The 19,976-nt window shown below is 60.7% G+C and overlaps 7 protein-coding genes across 7 annotated transcripts; 5 read left to right on the top strand and 2 right to left on the bottom strand.

The window, feature by feature from the left end:
* The first annotated feature begins 317 nt into the window (after positions 1 to 317).
* SPRG_01758 (hypothetical protein) lies at positions 318 to 1,054 on the top strand. The gene is made up of 5 exons (XM_012340124.1): positions 318 to 449; positions 505 to 552; positions 605 to 655; positions 703 to 852; positions 897 to 1,054. The coding sequence occupies exons 1-5, from the start codon at positions 363 to 365 to the stop codon at positions 945 to 947; spliced, it is 387 nt and encodes a 128-aa protein (XP_012195514.1). The 5' UTR covers positions 318 to 362; the 3' UTR covers positions 948 to 1,054.
* Positions 950 to 7,556, bottom strand: SPRG_01757 (hypothetical protein; the record flags this gene model as incomplete). The annotated part of the gene is made up of 10 exons (XM_012340123.1): positions 950 to 1,956; positions 2,007 to 3,227; positions 3,269 to 3,418; positions 3,468 to 4,423; positions 4,468 to 5,411; positions 5,458 to 5,607; positions 5,652 to 6,824; positions 6,877 to 6,999; positions 7,044 to 7,174; positions 7,224 to 7,556. 10 exons carry the CDS (start codon positions 7,554 to 7,556, stop codon positions 1,063 to 1,065), a joined length of 6,075 nt encoding a protein of 2,024 aa, XP_012195513.1. The 3' UTR covers positions 950 to 1,062.
* Positions 7,557 to 7,709: 153 nt separating this feature from the next.
* On the top strand, positions 7,710 to 8,540 carry SPRG_01756 (hypothetical protein). Its single transcript, XM_012340122.1, has 2 exons — positions 7,710 to 8,069; positions 8,117 to 8,540. The coding sequence occupies exons 1-2, from the start codon at positions 7,733 to 7,735 to the stop codon at positions 8,506 to 8,508; spliced, it is 729 nt and encodes a 242-aa protein (XP_012195512.1). The 5' UTR covers positions 7,710 to 7,732; the 3' UTR covers positions 8,509 to 8,540.
* Positions 8,541 to 9,135: 595 nt separating this feature from the next.
* On the top strand, positions 9,136 to 10,686 carry SPRG_01755 (fumarate hydratase class II). The gene has a single exon (XM_012340121.1). It carries the CDS (start codon positions 9,171 to 9,173, stop codon positions 10,584 to 10,586), a length of 1,416 nt encoding a protein of 471 aa, XP_012195511.1. The 5' UTR covers positions 9,136 to 9,170; the 3' UTR covers positions 10,587 to 10,686.
* A 509-nt stretch (positions 10,687 to 11,195) lies between these two features.
* Positions 11,196 to 12,011, top strand: SPRG_01754 (hypothetical protein). Its single transcript, XM_012340120.1, has 3 exons — positions 11,196 to 11,362; positions 11,417 to 11,587; positions 11,638 to 12,011. The coding sequence occupies exons 1-3, from the start codon at positions 11,277 to 11,279 to the stop codon at positions 11,906 to 11,908; spliced, it is 528 nt and encodes a 175-aa protein (XP_012195510.1). The 5' UTR covers positions 11,196 to 11,276; the 3' UTR covers positions 11,909 to 12,011.
* Positions 11,898 to 12,539, bottom strand: SPRG_01753 (hypothetical protein). The gene has a single exon (XM_012340119.1). It carries the CDS (start codon positions 12,523 to 12,525, stop codon positions 11,986 to 11,988), a length of 540 nt encoding a protein of 179 aa, XP_012195509.1. The 5' UTR covers positions 12,526 to 12,539; the 3' UTR covers positions 11,898 to 11,985.
* Positions 12,540 to 13,811: 1,272 nt separating this feature from the next.
* Positions 13,812 to 19,387, top strand: SPRG_01752 (hypothetical protein; the record flags this gene model as incomplete). The annotated part of the gene is made up of 4 exons (XM_012340118.1): positions 13,812 to 13,979; positions 14,028 to 15,077; positions 15,125 to 17,351; positions 17,401 to 19,387. 4 exons carry the CDS (start codon positions 13,812 to 13,814, stop codon positions 18,519 to 18,521), a joined length of 4,566 nt encoding a protein of 1,521 aa, XP_012195508.1. The 3' UTR covers positions 18,522 to 19,387.
* Between the last annotated feature and the right edge of the window lie 589 nt (positions 19,388 to 19,976).

Genomic DNA, 19,976 nt, shown 5'->3' with positions numbered 1-19,976 from the left:
ATAGGATCTTGAAGCACGGGCTTGAAGTACGCCGCTTCACCAACTGCAATCCACGTCTCTGCGTTCGCTCGAGAGCTGCGGCGCGTTCTTGCCGAGTCCATATCGTCGCTTGGGTTGCGAGTCAAGACGCAAGACGTGTGGTCGATTGGTACTATTAAATAGGTCTCGCATACGCTGACAGGAAGCTACTACGCATCTCTCTTCTCTGTGATCACTCAATGCGCTGCCAAGCGGGCTTTAACGACGCATTGCGCAGCGAGAGCGGTTGATCTGATTCTGTTTTTCACGTTGTTCACGTTTTTCACCGACACCACGCAAATCTATCCAGTGAAAACAAGCAGCAGTCGAGGCAAGCCGCGACGATGGCCGAGGTCATGCACGAGGCCGTCAAGGTCGACGTCTTTGGGAGCTACGAGGCGCTGGACCAGGACAGCGGCAAGTTCTACACGGTACCGTCGGCTTCAGAGCGACGCCGAGTCGGGCGCTCACGGCGGCGACGGCTAGGAGTACATTCTGCGCTGCAACGTCCAGGACCCCAGCGCCCGCCTGCGCGTACGTGGTGACAGCCACGTCGGACGGCGCCCTGCTAACCTGCAGTGTGTAGTCGTGGAATGCTGCTCGCCGATACCGCGAGTTTTGTGCGATCGACATACTGGTATGTCTCGACTCTTCACCGTGATGCCCATGCTGGTGGAGTCGTAGCTGCGGGAAAAGTACCCGCACCTTGCGAGCTCGTTTCCGTCGTTGCCGAGCAAGAAATACCTCGGCTCGTCGCTCTCGTCCGACTTTGTGGAGAAGCGCCAGCGCGACTTGGGCCATTACATCTCGACGCTCCTGAGCTTGTACCCGCAGGTTCATATCGTATTGGATCATGCTGTGCTCACGCTGCCTATTAGCTGCTGCACGACGAGATCATGGACGAGTTCTTGGAGCTCTCGAGCCACTAATACGAGACGACGTTGTGTCTGTGATTCTTTCAACGAGATGGCGCCAGGACGGATGCATCTACCAACGCTTTCTTCTATTCCTCAACTACCAAGTGTAGAAGCCACCGAAACTAGTCTACTCGGCCGAAATACCGTCATAAGGCGAGAGACCGAATGCGTTTTCGATCGTGTCGTCGGCGCCGTGCCCGATGAGGTACTCGCCGAGGACGCCGTCCTTGTCGTACGCCATGGCGAAGTGCAGCGGCGTGTTGCCTTGCGCGTTCTTGTGGTTGACATTCGCGCCCCGCAGCACGAGGAATTCGACCATCTTTTGGTTGACGTTCTGCGCCGCGATCGATAGCAGCGTGTTGCCCTTCTCGTCCTCGGCATTGATGTCGAAGCCGGCCTCGACGCTCTCCATGAGGCGCTTCAAGCGGCCGTTGCGCGCCTGGCTGAACACTGTGTCGGCGCTTGGCACGCCCTTTCGCGTCTTGGCTGCCGCGTCTTCCTTGTCGACAACATCGGCCTTGACCTTGTCTTGCTGGCTCAACGGCAAGTACTTCTTCCGCGACACGAGGATCTTGAGCAAATGCGCCTTGTGCGTGACGCCGAGGATGTCGGAGAGGTCTTCGGGACGCAGCTCGAGGAGGAGCGCGCCATCGACCGCGCCTTCCCGGAACGCTTGCTTGTACTGCGAGAGGGAAAGCACCTCGAGCCAGCGCTGGACGTCGTCGATGGACCAGTCGCGCATCGCGTTTGGGAACGGCTGCAGCAGCGCGGCTTTGGCTTCGTCTTCGCGCTTCGTGCGCTCGAGGAGCTCGAGCTTCTTCTTTTTCGACGCTGCGTCCATGAGCTCGTTGCTTCCGATTTGAAGCCGCTGCATCGTGGGTATGTTGGCCGCCGCCGCCGCCGCCGCGGCTGTCGCTGCCGTCTCGGCCGTGCTGGAAATGGCCGCGGCCGTCGTGTCGGCGTTGATGTCGCGGAGACTCTTGAGCATGTTGAGCGAGCTAAAGTACGAGAGCGACATGGACTACGACCTGCATGACACCACGGGTTCCAGTGAGTCGTATCCAGATGTACCATGAACTGAAACTTCATGAGCTCTTCCGTCGACTCGAAGATGGCCTGGGATTTCTTCTCGTGCTCCTTGGCTTTCATGGCCGTGGCGGCAGCGGCGGCTGCTGACGTGGCGGTCGCCGTCTCGAGCTCGATGCCTTTCTCGCGGATCATGTCGAGTTCGTACTTTTGCTCTTCGAGGAGCTCCATGAGGTTGCGCTGCATGCGCGCAAACTCGCGGTCCTTCCGCAGCCGCGTCGCCTCCATGTCGCTGAGCTTGGCTTCCATCTCTTCGAGCGCCTGCTTCTTGAGCTGCACGTCATGGAAGACGCTCGTGAACTCGGCCTCGAGCTCCTTCTTCTTCTTCTCGCGCTCGTTGCGCTTGATGTGGATCGCCATCTCGAGTGCGTAGGCGTCCGCCATGCGCTGACGCGCCTCTTCTTTCGTCTCAAACCCGCCGTTGGACGACGGGTCGTTCAAGACGATGCCGTTGCCGAGGCCTTGACGCTCGGCGTGCTCGACGCCGCCCCGGGCCTTGAGCATCTCGGCCTCGTGCGTGAGTTCGTGCAAGTCGGTCTCGATCTGGTCGATTTCCTGGAGCTCCCGTTCCAGCACAGAGAGCTCCTTCTGCGCATCCGTTAGACTCGCGTGGATCTCGGACACCTTGCGCTCGGCCGACGCTTGCGCGCGGTGAAGGGCGTCGATCTCCTTTTGCTGCCGCTCGAACTCGACCTTGGACGCCTCGATGCGCTGGAGGCCGAGCGTGAGCTTCTCCGGCCCTGGCTCGGCGCGGTCCCACTCGTGCATGCGAGCGACGCGCTTCCGGGCGAGGTACCCGCGGAAGACGCGCTGGAGCTCGTTCGCCGCCAGCGTCCGGACGCGAACGCGCAGAAATTTCTCTTTTTCGCGGTGCATCTTGTACGTGGCTTGGAGCTGCGTCGCCTTGGCGTGGAGCATGCGCACGTGCGTCTGTGAGTCTCGAATGGCGTTGGCCTTGCGCCGCCCGAGGTGGCCACGGTACGCGCGCTGCAAAAGTCCCGCGTACTTGAGCCGACGTTTCGCCACATAGAGTTTGCGCGCTCGCTCGCCGCGATACCAGCGCTGGACGAGCTGCGTGCTCGAGAGGTACCGCTCCAATTCGATCTTCCGTGTCTTGTACGCCCGCGTCCGCATCCGCGAGAGACCGCCGCGGGCGACGCGGACGATCTCGGCCCCGGCGCGCGCCCGTCGCAACATTCGCTGGCGCTACAGCGCAGAGTTAGACAACAAAAGGAAGGGTGAGAGACCTCGTCCCGCAGGTGCTGCAAGGCGCACTGCGCCAAGAACCGCCGCACGTACGTCTGAATCGTAATGGCCTTGGCCACGTGCAGCACCAGCAGGGCCTGTACGCGCTCGAGGTCCACTTGCTTCTGCCGTTCGGCTTGTGCTAGGGCCATCTATGTATCAACGTGTCAAGTTTGTTTAGAGAGCACTGGTACATCGTACCTGATGTTGCACGTGGGCGTACTCTTCGACTTTGAGTAGCCCGAGCTTTCGGCTCTTCTCTTCTTCCGCTTCGAGCTCTTCAAAGAGGCTCGTGATCACGGGCACCTCGTGCGCGGCGAGGAGCGTCTCGCGCAGTTCCAGTCGACGATTTGGCGCCGGCGGCGCGACGTCGACCAAAAGATCATCTGGGATCGACGTGGACGGAACCGTCGTGGCTTCCAGGGCTTTGGCGACGTGCACATCGGCGGTCCAGAGAGCGTCTTGAACCGCATGGCGCACTTGGCTTCGAGCGCCGTGCCGAGCTTGGAGCTCTGCGTCAAGCGCCGCCAACCGCGCGTTGTCCTCGTCTTCCCACTGCTTGCGCCGACGGTCTTGCTCCAAGCGCAGCGCCTCGAGGCGCGCCTCTGTCTCTGCTTTTTCTTGCTCTCGTCGGCGCTGTGCGTTGAGCTCTGCAAGCTTGATCTGTTCGTCGAGGCGCTGCTTGGCGGCGTTGGCTTCGGTTTCGTAGTAGAAAGTCGCGTCCGGCTCGCTCGACAGTACTTCGGTCGCTGCAACCAGCGGCGGCACCAGCGGCGGCACCAGCGGCGGCGGCATACTTTGCAGCGACGGACCTCGAACTCGCCTCCCATCGGGCTTTTCGGTCGACGGCTCGGTCGTTCGTACTGCTGGCGGTGCGACCAAGGGTGTGGGCACTTCTGTCACAGGAGATGGCGCGACCGCCATGTCGGCCGGCGCGCTGACGTCCGGGCGACTGGCTGGCCAATTGACGAGGACGTCGAGGAGATCGCAAATGTAGTGCTTTGCTTCTTGACGCACTTCGTGCCCGGCGCGGAGCCACGTGACAAAGGCGCTCTTTTCCGGCGCGCTCAGCGCCTGCGCGAGCAGCTGGCGCCCGCGGTCGTTGAGCTCGCCCTTCTTGCCTTGCTGGTGCGACCACACATGCACACAGGACCGACCTAGAGTCAACATTCAATAGCGACCCCGAGACGCAAGTTTGTACCTTGCAGAAACGGATCGACATTGGTCGGCGCCACGAGCGCGTTCTCGACCGACTGCACGACCACAATCGGGACGCTAATGACGCTGAGCTGGGCCGTAAGGTCGACGTTGTGCAGCGCGCCCTTGCAGATGCGCAGCCGGCCTTCGAGCGAAATCGCGTTCGTCACCGCCGTGTAGATGCTCAGCGCCAGATTCGGGTCCACGCGCTGGAGGTACTCGGCGCAAAAGAGGAATTTGCTAAAGTACGAGACGGGCAAGTCCGGTCGCGTGTGCGGAAGGCACTGGAAGAGGTTCACGGCGCCGTGCAAGATGCCCGCCAGCTGCGTGTCAATGGACGCAAACCCATTGACAAGCGCTACGCTCTGGAGCCGCGGCGCGTACATGGCGCCAAACTGAATCGCAAAGCAGGCTGCGAGGTGGCCGCCATGGCCAAAGCCCACAAGGTGAAAGGGGACCGACGTTGAGAAGCGGCCCGATGCGTTCAGCGACGTAAGGAGCTCGTGCACGCAGCGCGTCAAGAAGAGATTCGAGAGCGATGCATCGTTGGCGAAGGTCGTGTTGGCTTGCCCCGGGAGGTTGAAGACGAGCATTTGACAGCCCGGGTGCGCGGTCAGAACGGACCGGAGGAAGACTCGCGTCGCTTCGAGCGTGTCGAAAAAGTCGGGCCACACAACGAGGTTGGCTTTCGAGAGCTCAACGGAGCCGAGGCCGAGGACCTGGTACATGATCGTCGTCACGCCGTCATCGCACGTAAATTCGTGCTGCCGGTTGGGGTCGGCTTCGGGCTCGACGCGAGCCCCGGCCAGCCGCGCCATCTGCTTGTTTTGCGCCAACGCGCGCAGCGTGCTATTCGTGTCGACCGTCGGCGGTGGTGTCTCGAGAGGTGCTTCGAGGCTACAGACGGTGGGCTGCCACAAGTGGTACGCGCGCAGTGCCTCGAGCGTCCTATTGGCACCCGCCGGTCAACATAGCGAGCGGCGTAGCTAGGTACCAAGTGCAGAGCTTTGCGGCGCCTTTCCAGATCGGCTCGATGACTTGGGCGCGATACAGCGGGTTGGCCGTGTACCGCTGCGCGCGCTGGACTTGGTCGGCGGAGAAGTCAGACACGTGCACGTGGAGCAGCCGCGCGTGGAGCTTATCGCTGTGCGCAAGCTCTCGTTTGAGAAGACTCCAGTACCGGTGTACGTCGTTGCCATCGTCGTTGAGATCATCCGAGACACTGAGATGTTTGGCTTCTTCAGCAGCAGAATGAGCAGCACCGATGCCACCATTGCGATCGCAGGCGGCGGGTGCACAAAGCTCCGCAGCTCCGCGATCTCAAACAGAGTAATCGAGCTGGCGACACTCACCGCGTCGGCCCACGCCGCCTCCCAAGCCGTTGTCGCCAGCGCCGCCTTCGCCGTGGTGTTTTCAGGAATCCGCGCCCGCTTGCGCTTCATCTTTGCGGCCGCGCGGCTTTTCGCTTTGACGCGCGCCTCCTCGATGAGCGAATACAACGCAAAGCAGTTGGCGCACACGTCGACGTCTTGGTAGTAGTACCCCGGGAAGACCGTGCCGAGGGGCTCGCCGTCGCCGCCGTCGTCGTAGAGCTCGCCAATGTACTCGACGTCGTCGCCGTTGACATAGCGCCGAATGTAATGGTCGACATGGTTCTTCTCAACGCGCGTTTGCGCGATGTACTTGAACGGGATCGTGTGCGGCGTGCAACCTGGGTCTCCGTTGGCCGTCGTCAGCGATGCCCAAATGTCGCTGTCACCAGCGTCCATCTTGGGCGCGCCCTCGAGGCTCTCCATGAACGTCTGTGCCTTCTTCTCATACTTGGCGGCACGCGCCGCGAGGCTCTTGTTGCCTTTCGGGAACCCAAGGAGGCTCGGCGTCGACCCGCGCTGGATGCGATCGGCCGGGTCCACCACGATGTGGCAAAAGTCCCCGACACACCCTTTCTTTTGGCTCGACCCAAGGTTCGCCGCCGAGATCGCGCGGCGTTCCACGCGCGAAAGGAGCTTCCCCGCTGCAATGTGGTTGTTGTTGATTGGCGATGACGCGCGCATCGTCGTCTGCTTGGGCAGGGACGCGAGCCGCCCTTGCTTGAGAGCTGATTTCTTGGGGTGCAGAATCGCCTGGACAGCGGCCTCGTCCGGCGCGTTGAGATCGTCGAGCTGCGCGCGCAGCAGCATACGCTGCGTCGTGCCCAAGACAGCGCTGCTGCTTGGCACCTCCGTCTTCTTTGGCTTGGATTGAGCCAGCGGCGTCGTCATGCACGTCGCCGTCTTGACGAGGTAGAGGCCGCCGGCGTCGTCCACGACAAAGTACAGCGTCGCAGCCACCACGCGGCACTTGCGATGCTTCTCGACCGCACTAGCAAGGAGGCATAATATAGTACAGCCAGTGGTCCTCCCGCGATGGCTACCCCAGAAGTGTCATGGTCGCACTGCCCATCGCGGCGTTGAGGCTGGCGTCTTTCGACACAATGCGCTGCGCTCCGAGCGCGAACCGCGTGCATTTGGCCTGCGGCTTGCCTGTCTTGGTGAGGCTACACTGCGTGTCGCGCGCAGCCTCTCCATGCGGCAGATGTACCTGTGGTCGTACTCGTACGTGGCAAATCGCGTCGGATGCACGTCGCCTTTCGGGTGCACGTACGCATGGACGACGAGCGAGCCTTTTGGAAGCCCTTCGAGCGCGATAGCCAAGTCGTTGGCCGAGAGCATCTATGTACACTTGCGTCAGCGGCGTGACGATGCGAAGAGGAGAGACTACCTGGCAGTCGGTCACGCCGTCACGCCACACGACGGCGGCATGTGCGGCGACGTTCTTCTCGTACGCCAATGCGATCTTGACGCATGCTTGGGCAAGTAGCGCTAAAGTCAAGTGCTTGGCCGACTTGCGCAGGAGCAGTCCGTCTTTTGCTGTAAAGTACCACGCCGTGACGTTGCCGTGGTGGACAAAGGCCGTGTCGAGGACGTGCAGCGGCAGCTCCGGCTCCTTCGCCGCCGCGAGAAGGACCCACTCCCAGGACCGCGACGTCCGCGCCTCGTCGAGGTCCACGGTCGGGACCTCGTCGCGCGTGATGTGGTGCTGCGGCCGGTCCATCGCCAATGCAACCGCGTGAAACCGATCCGTCGATGCCATTGGCTCCTTATTCTTCACCAACACACATCATTGCCACGTTTTACACGTCGCTCATGATATCGTAGCTTTCAAAACACACGCCGTGGTAAAAGAAAAACACACGCGTGGTGTAGAATTTGCCTTGTTGGGGTACTAGCATGCAGGTGTGGGAGCCGTCGACCCGCGCGCTCACGAGCGCTGCCAAGGACGTCGCCGTGCTGCTCCGAGGAAAGAACTACCTCCGCGACCAGAAGGCCTTCATGGCCCACCTGCGCGCCGACGCCTTGCGCCACACGGCCTGGACGTCCTGCGTCGTCGTGGTCTTTGATGGCCTCTTTCGGCGCAACCCGGACGAGGACAAAGCGACCGACAACGCGCTCATCACGCACGCGATCGTACCGTGGTGCGAGTCTTTTGGCCGAGCCGTCACGTACGTGACCATCACGCGGATGCTCGAAGCCTATTGCGTCGAGTCGCTCCCGCTACGCCTCGCAGGTGCATCGCATCTTGCCTGCACACTCTGGACGCACCCCATTCTGTAGGCAAGCTCATGAAGAACTTGTACACATCGTCGCTGCGAAAGATGATTCGATACCAAGACAAGGCGCTCGTTGCCAAGCTCATGCTCAAGACCACGGCGCGTGCGTCGCTCCTGACGCACCTTGCGATCTTTCTCGTCGAGCAGGTCTACCTCTTGGCGGGCAACCCAACGCTCGTAGACGTTACGAGAGCGAGCGTCAAGAATGCCCATCGGTGTGTCTTGGCGATCGCCGGTGCTTCGTTGGGTGCGGCCGTCGGGTCGCTCATCGAGCCCGGGCGGGGCACACTCATCGGAGCGATGATCTGCGAAGACCTCTTTACGAGCGACCACTTGAGCAACCACATCTTCTTCCATGGCGAGCGGCACTTGGACTTCGCAGCCAAACGACTCTAGATCTTGTAACTCGTGTACAACCCTGTCCTTTCACACGCGTTGCTGGCGGCGGCGGCCAACGAATCTCGTGCTGGATGAATCTGCGACTCGGGCGCAAAGAGTAGCCGAGGCGTCGGATCGCATCTTGCAGCTGCCCGAACACCAGCTACAAAGCAACGCCGCCCGTCGTTCGTTGATACGTTTGTGTGCCCTGGTAGCCCTCACCACGCGCAGCTACCTCGCGGGCGGCATTCATAGCAGTCAACCCATGGTACGATGGTACGTTGGTGCTTGCGCAATGGCCGTGCTTGGGACGCCGGTGGCATGGCCAATCCAGGAAACAGATTGCATTTCACTTGTTTCCATGCACGGCAGGAGACGAACACGCATCACCCAAGTAAATAACTGTGCTCGCATTGGCTGCTTGTGCTTGGCGCGCATCCATCCTCGACCGTTGGCTATCGCATAAAAGCGTCATGACATCATTTTGATCCGGCCGCCATGTCAACCGCCATGCGCACTTAACCGAGTGCGTCTTTGTTTTTATTTTATTTCCTACAAATCCATATATATATTGCCGAGGTACAATAAAAGATGGCGCGGTGGCGATCTTGGTCTTGAAGTGGTTCTTGAAGGGCCTTGGCATTTGGGGATTTTCCATCGACGCCGCAAGGAACACAAGCATGGTCGACGGCGCAGAGACGCACCGCGTTGAGCACGACACGATGGGCGACGTGCGCGTCGAGGCGCACCGGTACTGGGGCGCGCAGACGCAGCGCTCGCTCGAGAACTTTACAATCGGCGGCCAGCGCATGCCGCTCGAGATCATCCGCGCGTTTGCGATTCTCAAAAAGGCCGCCGCCCAAGCCAACTTTGAGCTCGGCGTGCTGCCGGAAGCCAAGCTGGAGCTCATTAGCAGCGTCTGTGACGAGATTTCCGCCGGGATCCTCGACGACGAGTTCCCGCTCGTCGTGTGGCAAACCGGCTCGGGCACGCAGAGCAACATGAACGTGAACGAAGTCGTGGCCAACCGCGCGCACGTGCTCAACGGCGGCGACCTCCTCGACGACGCGCCGCGCGTCATCCACCCGAACGACGATGTCAACAAGTCGCAGTCGTCCAACGATACGTTCCCGACGGCCATGAGCATCGCCGCGTACTCGCTCCTCGTGGACCACACGCTTCCGATGGTCCGAGCGCTCCGCGACGCGCTGCACGAAAAGTCGATCGAGTTTGCTGACGTCATCAAGATTGGCCGCACGCATTGGATGGACGCGACGCCGCTCACGATGGGCATGGAGTTCTCTGGGTACGTGGCACAGCTCGACCACGCGGTGGCGTCGATCGAGAGCTCGCTGAGCCACCTCTCGGAGCTCGCGCTCGGCGGCACGGCCGTCGGGACGGGCCTCAACACCCCCGCGGGCTACTCGGAACTCGTCGCCGCCAAAATCTCCGAGCTCTCGGGCCACCCGTTCGTGACGGCGCCCAACAAGTTTGAAGCGCTCGCGGCCCACGATGCGCTCGTCGGTGGCTCTGGCGCGCTCAAGAAACTCGCAGTCTCGCTCATGAAGATCGCCAACGACGTCCGGCTCCTCGCGTCGGGTCCGCGCTGCGGCATTGGCGAGATCCAGATCCCGGAGAACGAGCCGGGCTCGAGCATTATGCCGGGCAAGGTCAACCCGACGCAGTGCGAAGCCTTGACGATGGTGTGCGCGCAGGTCATTGGCCTCGATGCGGCGATTGCGGTCGGCGGTATGAGCGGTCAGTTTGAACTCAACGTGTTCAAGCCCATGATGATCTACAACTTCCTCACGAGCGCCAAGCTCCTTGGCGACGCGTGCGACTCGTTCCGAAAGCATTGCGTCGTGGGCATCGTCGCCAACCTCCCGGTGGTGCAGTCGCATCTGGAGAACTCCCTCATGCTTGTGACGGCGCTCAACACGCACATTGGGTACGAGAACGCTGCCAAGATCGCCAAGAAGGCGCACAAGGAAGGCACGACGCTGCGGGTCGCGGCCATGGACCTCGGCCTCGTCACGTCCGAGCAGTACGACGAGTGGGTTGTGCCCCAAAACATGATTGGCAGCCTCCAGCACTAATCCTCGACCGACAAATAACATATTGGCTTCAAAATGACTTTGTCGATTGCTCAATCGAGATGGTTGTGTCGAAGGAATGGAAGTGCTTGCACGTTTTCACCCATGCGCATTGATAAGATCTTAGCGCTTCCATGTGTTGAGAAATGGGGCTAGAGAACCATCGTCGTCGTCGCCCGGTCCAAGGATGTCGCCGCCGTCATCACACCGCTGGCAGCGCCGTCTGGAGAACCTTGATGATGTGGGCTCGAGGCGCATCATTATTCCACGCCGCTTTCTCGTGGATTCGTCGACATGATGCAGGAAGGAATCCAGCAATCGGATTGGTGCACACTCGAGGCCATATCGCTCCCAATTGGTCGAAACAAATACCTTGACAATGCATAATACAATATATTAATTGTCGCAGGTTTGGATCTCATAACGTCATTGCGTTAAAGGGGTCCACGAGAACCTATCGCCAGGAACCTCGGTCGCGTATGCTGCGTCATACGACAGAGGGACTCTGTTATCGCACCAAACGTGTGCGCTGAGAGCCAATATCAAGTGCGAAAATGTATTAGTATGGAGTACTATGCGGAAATCGAAGGTGGATGCAATTCACGAATCGAAGCTCTGGTCATTCTTCCAGCGCCGTATCTTTGCGTCGAGGGGTCGCGAGAGCACCCCTTTTCATACAGATCCAGCGTCGAGATGCGCGTCGTGGGGGACTTTGAGGTCGTGGTCGCCACGACACCGGGCGTGGACGATGCAACGCCGAACGTCAAGCTTCGCCTACGGTGCGTATGGTGGAAGCTGGATGGATATGCAATGCGATCGATGTTCATGTGTAGGTACGTTGGCGCCCCCCGCCTCACGTGCGAGTCGGCACGGTACGTTAAAGCGTGGGTCTATGGCGTCGAGATGGAGGGCGTTGCGCTCTACTCGGAGGCGACACGTGAGGTGACGCAGTGGGTCCCCCAGCGCCAGCGCAGCACGCCCGCAACGGACCTCGATCGCACGAGGTGCGACTCGATATCGCGACCACTAATCATGTGGATGGGATCGGTGCTAGCATTGTCTTGCAAGTGCGCCGCGCCAGAGTTGAACGGGTGGCCATGGCTGTGCCGCTGCAAAAACCTCGCGAGGCCAATCGAAGCGCCATCTGCGCCGACGACAGATGTGCCCCGTCGCTCCTATCTCCTATCGTTGTCAAGGCGTCGTCGGCCACAACTTATCGCCTCTCGCGCGGTGCCACGAGTCCCTCGCAGCGACCGCTAAAGCGCACCAAGCTCAAGCACACCCCGGCGTACAGCACGACCATCTCGAGCTCAAGTGCCAAGTAATTTGCATTATTTCGTCAAAAAGAGTCGTATTACACAGGGTTTATATAAAGATCAGTGAGTACTGCATGGGCCGCTGCTTACCACATCGTGGCTGCGAGCGTCGCCGTGGCGGCGACAACCGACAGCGTGGTCGCCGACACACCCGAGGGCGCCAGCGTCGTCGCCGTGGGCTTCTTGGTCGTGGGCGACACGGTCGTGATCGGCGCGTCCGTCGTCACGACAGGCACCGTCGTCACGTTGGTGGGCGCGGTCGTCGAGTTGGTCGGCGCGGTCGTCGAGTTGGTGGTCTTGCCGCCGTTCGAGCACGCAGCCTTGGCCTTGTAGAAGACCGAGTGGAGGTCGGTCGAGGAGCCGTTCACGGCGCACATCGGGAGCGCTGAGAGCTTGTTCTCAAAGTAGGTCAAGCACGTCTGGTTCGGGCACGCGGTCGAGTTGGTCGAGTTGTTGCCGCTGAAAAACTGCACCGGGAGCGTGATGGCGGCGACGCCGTTCGTGCACGACACGTCGACGGGCGTCTGGAGGAAGGTCGTCCAGGACTTGGTCTGCTCCGTGTTGCAGACCTCGACCGCCGAGGCGGACGTGAGGGCAAGGGCGAGGAGAAGGGTCGAGCGCAGCATGGCAAATCCAGAAATGACCGTTGTTTGCGACGCCAAATTTTATTGCCAGATGGCTATCACCATTCACGGGGTCGTCGGAGCACCCCCTCTACGGAATGTTGAGTGATTCCAGAAGCACCGCCGAACTTCAATTTGCGAGGCGACGACAAATGATTCGACGTGGCCGACCAAGATGGCAAGCTGACATGATGCGGTGGACAGCCCATGTACGACACTCGACCTACTGTCGTCGCCTATGACCGCGTTGCCCGTCATGAGAGGTCAGGGTTGGACACGGGATTGAAGCCAAATATTTTAAAAGTGTGGACTTTCTGCCCCCAACGATGTGCAAAACTACATTAAGGTGGTCTTTCCCAATGGCGCCAGTGCCCATGAACGCCACCTCGACGACGCAGGATGCGATCGGCAGCGTGATAGCTGAAGTGCGCTGAGTGCGAACCAATCGGAGATGGTCGCGTCTTGAGGCAGATTGGTTGCGGGCATTAGCCAACCGCTCCGTCTCCGTCCATTGCCCCCTCTCGAGTAGCCGCTGCATACATTGTATCCTTGAAGAGACGCCTCAAAGCTGGAGAAGAACCCAAGTCCAAGGTACCTGCGACGAGCTCTTACAACAAGGTGTAGAGATGATGCATCGACAAAGTGAACGCAGCTGCAAGGATGTTGAACTGAGGCTTTTGATCGTTTCAGTGCCTTTTGCTCCCACATCACCTTGTGTTTAGAGAGATGTACACCTTGTCGCGCCAGCTGCATGCGCCATCGCCACGTGCGAAGGCGATGCAGTCGAAGGACGGGCGGTCGCGCTATCTGGGTACATTAGCGCCATATCGTGAGATGCGTAATCTCCTTGAATAGGAGCTTCGGAAGCACTACCTGCACGAGTCTCTTCCTGGCGAGATTCCCCCTCGTTTGGCGACGCCAACGCTGGCTCCAAAAGTGCAGTGTACTACATGGACTCGAAACAGTTCGCCTTTGCATTGCGCGCGTCGAAGCGTGCACCAAAGCACTTGGTAAGTCGTCCGCGCCGAGCCAATAACGCAGTCGACGGCCTTGAAACGGTCAAGATCCGAGTCCATCACTCCCGATACTGGAGTGTAGGTCGTACCAAACCTTCGCGACGTTTTGTTGGGTGTTGCAAACAATCCGCTCTGCGATACAAAATCGAAAGAATATGCAATTGATTAACCGTATTGAGCGATTAGACACGTGTCAAAAGCATATTTGTAGCTTATTCTCGTCGTCGACCTATATTTTTATGTAGGAAACGGGACCGGCATTTATATTGCAAGATGGACGACGGGCAGCACGACGAGGCCGCGCGGGTCGCAGAGCTCGACCGCGTCCTCCTGCGCCTAGGCCTGACCGACGACGACAAGCTCTGCGACGTCTTGCGCCTGCTCCTACCCCAGCTCTTCCAGCGCCTCATCGAGACGGGCGCGGCCTCGGTCACGGCCAAGGTACCGACGCCATGGAAGGGCCCATCTTCATGCAGCCTGCGTCTGTAGATCCTCGACATCTTTGCGCATCTTATCAAGCGTCTCAAGACGTTTCCATCCATGCGCGTCGTGCTGCCGCTCGCGTCGTTGCTGGCCTACCTCGACCCGACCGAGCACCTCGTGCAGACGAACGCTGCGTATGCCCGCAACTTTACCGTGCTCTTCCTCGAACTCGGATTTCCTGCGCAGCCCGAGGACGAGAAGACGGCGATCCTCTCGGCACTCGTAAGTGGCCTCGCGGCCAAGAGCGCGTCGGTGCAAGATACCTTTTTTCGCCTCCTCCTGCATTCGTTCCGCTTCCAGACGTCGACGCCGATCCGCGTCCCTGCGTCAACTGACGACGTACTGGTCCTCCTCGACTACCTTCTCGACGTGCTCTTGTGTCCCGTCATTTCGACAGCGCGCAGCGAGCGCCTCCAGCGCACCAAGTTGCTCTCGCTGGAGAAAGCGTCGCGCACGGACATTCAGCTCCAGGTCGTCCAGTTCCTCAAAGGGGTCATCGCCGGTAGCGACGGCGTAAACGTCGCGCTGTGGTATTTGCACTTTGCCGTCGGTGCGACCGCCGAGTTCCACACCATCAGCACGTACTGCAGAGAGGAGCTCGACCGCCTCCACAAGTACCAGCTCGACGTGCTCGACAACGCAGCAGCCATGTCGCTCTTTGCCCGGAGCCTCCTCGGCCAGTCTGCGCCGTCCGAGCTTGGAGGTATCCTATTAAACGACCGGCCGCCGCTCCCCGAGGCTGTTGCCCTCCATATTTTGCCACTGCTGGGTCTCTCCAAGGCCGCGGCCAACATCTTTCCCATGAACCTCCAGCTCATATGCACCCTACTCTTTGGCAACGTGACGGCCAAAGCGCTCACACAACCGATCCGGAAGGCTGGCATCGACTTTTGTGTCTGGACGCTGAGCCACTCGGACGAGGCGATGGTCGTCGCCGCGCTCGGACCCGTGCTATACACGCCGCTCATGAAGCTTCAGCAAGACCAAGACTGCAGCCCTTCGGTGCGCCACGGCGTGTACTCGAGTCTTTCCATTCTCGCGACGCGCTGTCCGGCGGTACGCCTCTGACGCTGTCCAAATAGTTGTGTTGACAGACGCTGTAGGTGATTGCAGCGTCGGCCGAGCCGTTCCAGCACCTGATGTACCGAGCCATGCGCGAAGAAGACGAGTCGCGCTCCGGCAGCGTGTGCCTCGAGGCGCTGAAAACGCTCTGCACCGCCTACACGAGTGGCTTGGTGCCATCCGCCGTGCTGGCGACCATCAAGCGCGAGATCCACGAGCTCAGCGATGCGACGTCGGTCATGCAGCCCAAGTTTGACCGCGTTCGTGGTATCCTCGCTTTTTGGGCGTCGCAACTACTCTTCTCCAATGCAACAGAGTCACCTGGCGGTGACCTGCACCTGCGTCGGGTGCTGCTGCGGTTCGCAGGCGATGCCAGCGACCAAGTGCGGGAAATTTGCGCCGCTGCCATGATGAAGACACCGCTGCCGCCGTTCGCAAGCGTCGTTTCCGTGTGTTCGCCAGCGTCCATGCTGACACCGACGTCGTCAGAAGTTGTGTTGCGCAGCACACTGCAGTTCTACTTGGCGTGTTTGGCGGCGAACGATGTAGCCGGCCTCATGCCATCGGACGTCCATGCACTTGTCGAGGCGTGCATGGGCCTTATCGGGGCCGGTGGCAGTCCGGCGTTCGTTGCGTCCGAGGCGCTGGTGCAGCTCGCGGACCTCCCCGCCGCGCGTCCCTTCCTCCATGAGCAGCTTCGCACGCTTGTCGCTATCTTGCTCTCGGTCGAAAACACGGAGATTCGCGAGCACTTGGCAATCACAATCGGGTCTCTCGATCTTCCCGAGATTGATGCCCACGGCCTTGCCATGGAGCTGCAAGCGCACATCGCGAGCGACCATTGGCCCGAGCGTCACGGCGCCCTCTCTGGCGTAAGCATGCTTGCTCGGTCGCTCCGGAATTTGGACGAAGGCATTGCATCGCGCGTACTTGTGCTGCTCCAGCGCACGCTCGAGCCTCTCTTGCTCGGCCATGCCAGTGTCCTGTCTGCCCACGATGCCAAGCTGCAGTACGCTCATGCATTTGCCTGCACTCAAGTTCTTGGCGCGCTTGCCGCCGCTCACTCGGTGGCCAACCTTCCACTCACGCTCGCGGTACTTCTCGATGTGCTCAAGCTGCCGTCCAAAGATCCCGACATGGCGGAGACGATCGATCGCCTCCACCTCCGCGCGCTCCAGTCGCTCGCCTGTCTCTTCTACCACAACGACGAGGCCGCGGCCCTCGTCGATGACACGGCTTCGGCGCTCGTCACCGCGTACAGTGATCGGAAAGACGTGTCGTTTCAGTATGGCATCGGGCAGCTCTTTGTGGCCATGGGCCATGGCCGTGACGCGCCGCTGTCGTCGCTCGTGTCCCAGGTAACAACGCTGCTATCGTCGCCGAGCCCGCACTTGAAGGCCAGCGGCGCCCTGTACCTCTTTTGCATCCTATTGGCAGCGACATCCGATGGGCCGTGGCGCGAGTTGATTCAGTGTCCAGGCACGGCCACGTCCATCCATGACCGCGCGATCGACTTGCTCAACGAAGCCAACGCGTTCACACAAGAGTGCGCTGTGAAATCGCTGACGCTCTTGTATACGCTGGCGTCAGCTCCCGACGAGCTTAGCGACACGCTTTTCAAGCGTCTGAAATGCTACCGCGCCTTTTTGAACGCACCGGCGGCTACAGCGCCGACGCCAACCGCCGACGACGTGACCTCGGCCGCAAATGCAATCGAGAATGCCTGCTACCGCGAAGTGAGCACGGTCGCAGCTGAAGTCGGCGACCCCAGCGTCATGTACACGCTCTTGTATCTCTGCACGAGCGACCCGACGTGGGGTGGCCTCCGTGCACCCGTGGCGGTCGGTGTCTCGCGCTTCATCGCAGCGCCGCTGCAGCTCGACGTGCTACATACGGCGTTTTCCAAGAGTCAGATTGAGCGCGCCCAGGTGACGTGGCATGCGTCGGCGGTCGCGTCGCGTCTGGTGCCGCGCCTCTTTCTCCTGAAAGCCCACCCGAACCCAAAGATCAGTGGCTGCATGCTCCAGCTCTGGACGCTGCTCAAGTCGACCAAGCCGGACCTTGTCCACGATTACTACGACGTCTTGATGGCGCATGTTCTCGGCCGTACGACCAGCAAGAACTTCAAGTACCGCGAAGCGTCCTGCGCTGCGCTTGTCGAGTTGCTTCAAGGACGGACGTCGGGCCAAGTCGCTGCGTATTTGCGAGACCTCTGGAAGGCGACTGCCCGCGCCGTCGACGATGTCAACGAGTCGGTTGTTATTGCCAGTAGGCTCACAGATGTGTGTGTGAGTTTTGTGCTCATGCTCTGCGATAGGTATCAAGCTTGTCAAGTGCGTGGGCGAGCTCAGCGTGCGTGTGGCGACGGCCGATGCGACGTGCGTGGACGCCGTTTTGCCCTTCCTTGTCGACGAAGGCATTGTCTCGAGCAACAAACTGTGCCAAGGCCTTTGCATGGGGTACCTTCTCCGGCTCGTGCAGCAGCTGCCGCCGCACCACCTGCAGGCGCATCTCAGTACGCTCCCCATCACGCTCCTCGCGTGCATGAGCTCGCTCGAAATGCCCGAGCTCCAATATGCGCAATTTCACGTGCAAGACAAGCGCCAACTCGAGAAGCTCCGCGTCTCTTTGAGTCAGGCCGGGCCCGTGGGCGAGCTCCTGACGGCGTGCTTGACACAGCTCTCGCAATTGGCGCGCAACCACAGCGCCATCGTGTCGGGCATCGTGGGCACCCTGTGCACGGGTGTTTGCACAACGCTGCGGTCGGGCGTCGGCCTCAACACGCGTGTCGGCGCCGCCAACTTTGTCGTCTCGCTTGTCTCGGACGTGCCGCACGAGATGCGGTCCAGCGGCGGCGCCGAGAAACTTCTGAAATCCATTTTCACGCCGTACATGGCCCACATGGTGCTCACCGAGGCGCGCGACGGCAGCAACGAGAACGACGGACCCGAAGCCACGGCCCAAGAGGACGGCTTGCGCGACGGTCTTGTCGTCCGCGCGTATGGCCGGGCGGCTGCATATGTCGCCAAGCTCGTGCCGACGCACTTCGTTGACGCGTACGTCTCGCAAGCGCTCCTCGCCGTCCCGACGTCAATTGTGTTTGCGACCGACGCTGGCAGTACAACAACGACGGGCCTCGGTCGCTACGGCTGGGTCACGGCGACCGCGGCTGCCGATCTTCTACGCCAACTGCCGCCAACACGCGAGCGCAGTGCCACGGATACTGACGACGACTGGTGCCAGCGTGTGTTTCCCGTCGCATTCGCGGGCCAATTCGCCAACTCGACGGGTCTCGGCGCAGCGTGGGCGACCGTGCTCGAGTGCATTCCGCCGACGCTGTCGTACTCGTCTCGGTACGTCACGACCGCGCTTGCGTACGCGACGACGCTAGTGGGGCACTTGCTTGGGAAGCGCGCAAGCAAGGCGCACTCGCACTAAAGACGCTCACCGAGCCCTCGTACGCACCGTACATTGCATCGTGGTCGCCGACGCTCTCTGCGCTGGAAGCAGCAATCCCGGGAAAGCTCTGGCGCGGCAAGGGCGTCGTCCTCGAGGCGCTCGTCCATGTGGCGAAACGCGAAAACGGCACCGACCGGCACGGCCTCTTGGAGCTGCTCTTGCACGAGTGCGACCGCGCCCGCCGCGGCCACGATGTCTCGTACCTCGAGAGTGCGATCGTCAGTGTCGCTACCGTCGCCCCCGACTCGCCGCCTTTCGCGGCCTTTGAACAGCTCCAGCGTTTCTTCTTTCTGCACGAGGGCGAGGGAGATGCCGCGCCAAGCAGTGTGCCACCGCTCGTCACCAAGCGCATGTTTGAAGCCCTCGGCGCATGGTGGCCGTCGTCGCCGCCGCCATTGCCCGACGCGCCGGTCGCAGCGCAAACCGGCGTGCTTTCGTGGCTCACGCGCGAGGTTCTCTCGACGCCTCGCTTCCACGTCTGGAGCATCCGTGAAGCTGTCTTTCTCTGCCTCGGACGTGTGCTCCAGGGCGTGGACAAACGCGTGCTCGAGAACCGACAGGTCGTCGCCGATCTTATCGCCGTGTGTTTGGGCGACGACGGTATGCGCGATGCCAAGTACATGGCCGTGCGCAAGGCTGCGACGACGTCGCTGCTGGCACTCGTTTGCCGCGAAGGGCCATTGCCCGTGGCGTTTATCGTCTACAAGGAAGACGTGCTAGCAGCCGCCACGATCCTCGCCGAGGAGCCAGAGCCCACCGTGTGTGCGCTCGCATCGCGTCTGCTCGAGGCGCTTCGCGTGAAAACATAGAGCCGTGTAATGTGCATGGTCGATTGTATTTGGTCGTTTAAGCTACAACGCCCGGCGGCTGTCGCGATGGCGCAGCTCGAGGAGGCGGTCGCGGAGCTTTTGGAGTCGCGCGCGCGTGTCTTGTGGCGGCTCTTCCACGGCGCCCTGCGGAGGAATCGGGTCGGCGCTGGCAATCGCAAGGCAAGTGATCGCAACGAGCAAGAGGAGGGTGTGGAGCGCGCGAAGCATTTTTGCCGTCAAATTTGAATCTGGCGCCTTGCAGAAAACCGAAAACGGTTCGTCTGGTTTTGGCGCGAAACCAAAAACGACCCGTGCTCTCGTGTGGCGACGCTCGATGCTCTATCGCAGACAGACTCTGGGAATGGTTTGGTTCATGGGTACAAGTGTGTTTGGCATAGACTATATTACATAAACTAGGCACGAGTTTTAACGCTACTTAAAAAGTGCAAATTCGGCTGGGGCGGTCGCGGTCCCTAGCTTGCTGCAGCTGCTGGAAGCGGAGTTCCACAGCGGCAATGAGGCGGTCGACGTCGCGGGGCTCGACCATCGTTGAAGTTGTCGTTGGGGCAGCAAGCATCGCCAAGAGCAGCAGCACGAGTACACGAACAGGAAGAGGCGACATCGT

This window comes from Saprolegnia parasitica (assembly GCF_000151545.1).
Source record: "Saprolegnia parasitica CBS 223.65 unplaced genomic scaffold supercont2.4, whole genome shotgun sequence".
Classification (NCBI taxonomy): Eukaryota; Oomycota; class Saprolegniomycetes; order Saprolegniales; family Saprolegniaceae; genus Saprolegnia; species Saprolegnia parasitica.
The sequence above is the reverse complement of the archived record's forward strand: the minus strand, read 5'-3'. Positions and strand labels throughout refer to the sequence as shown.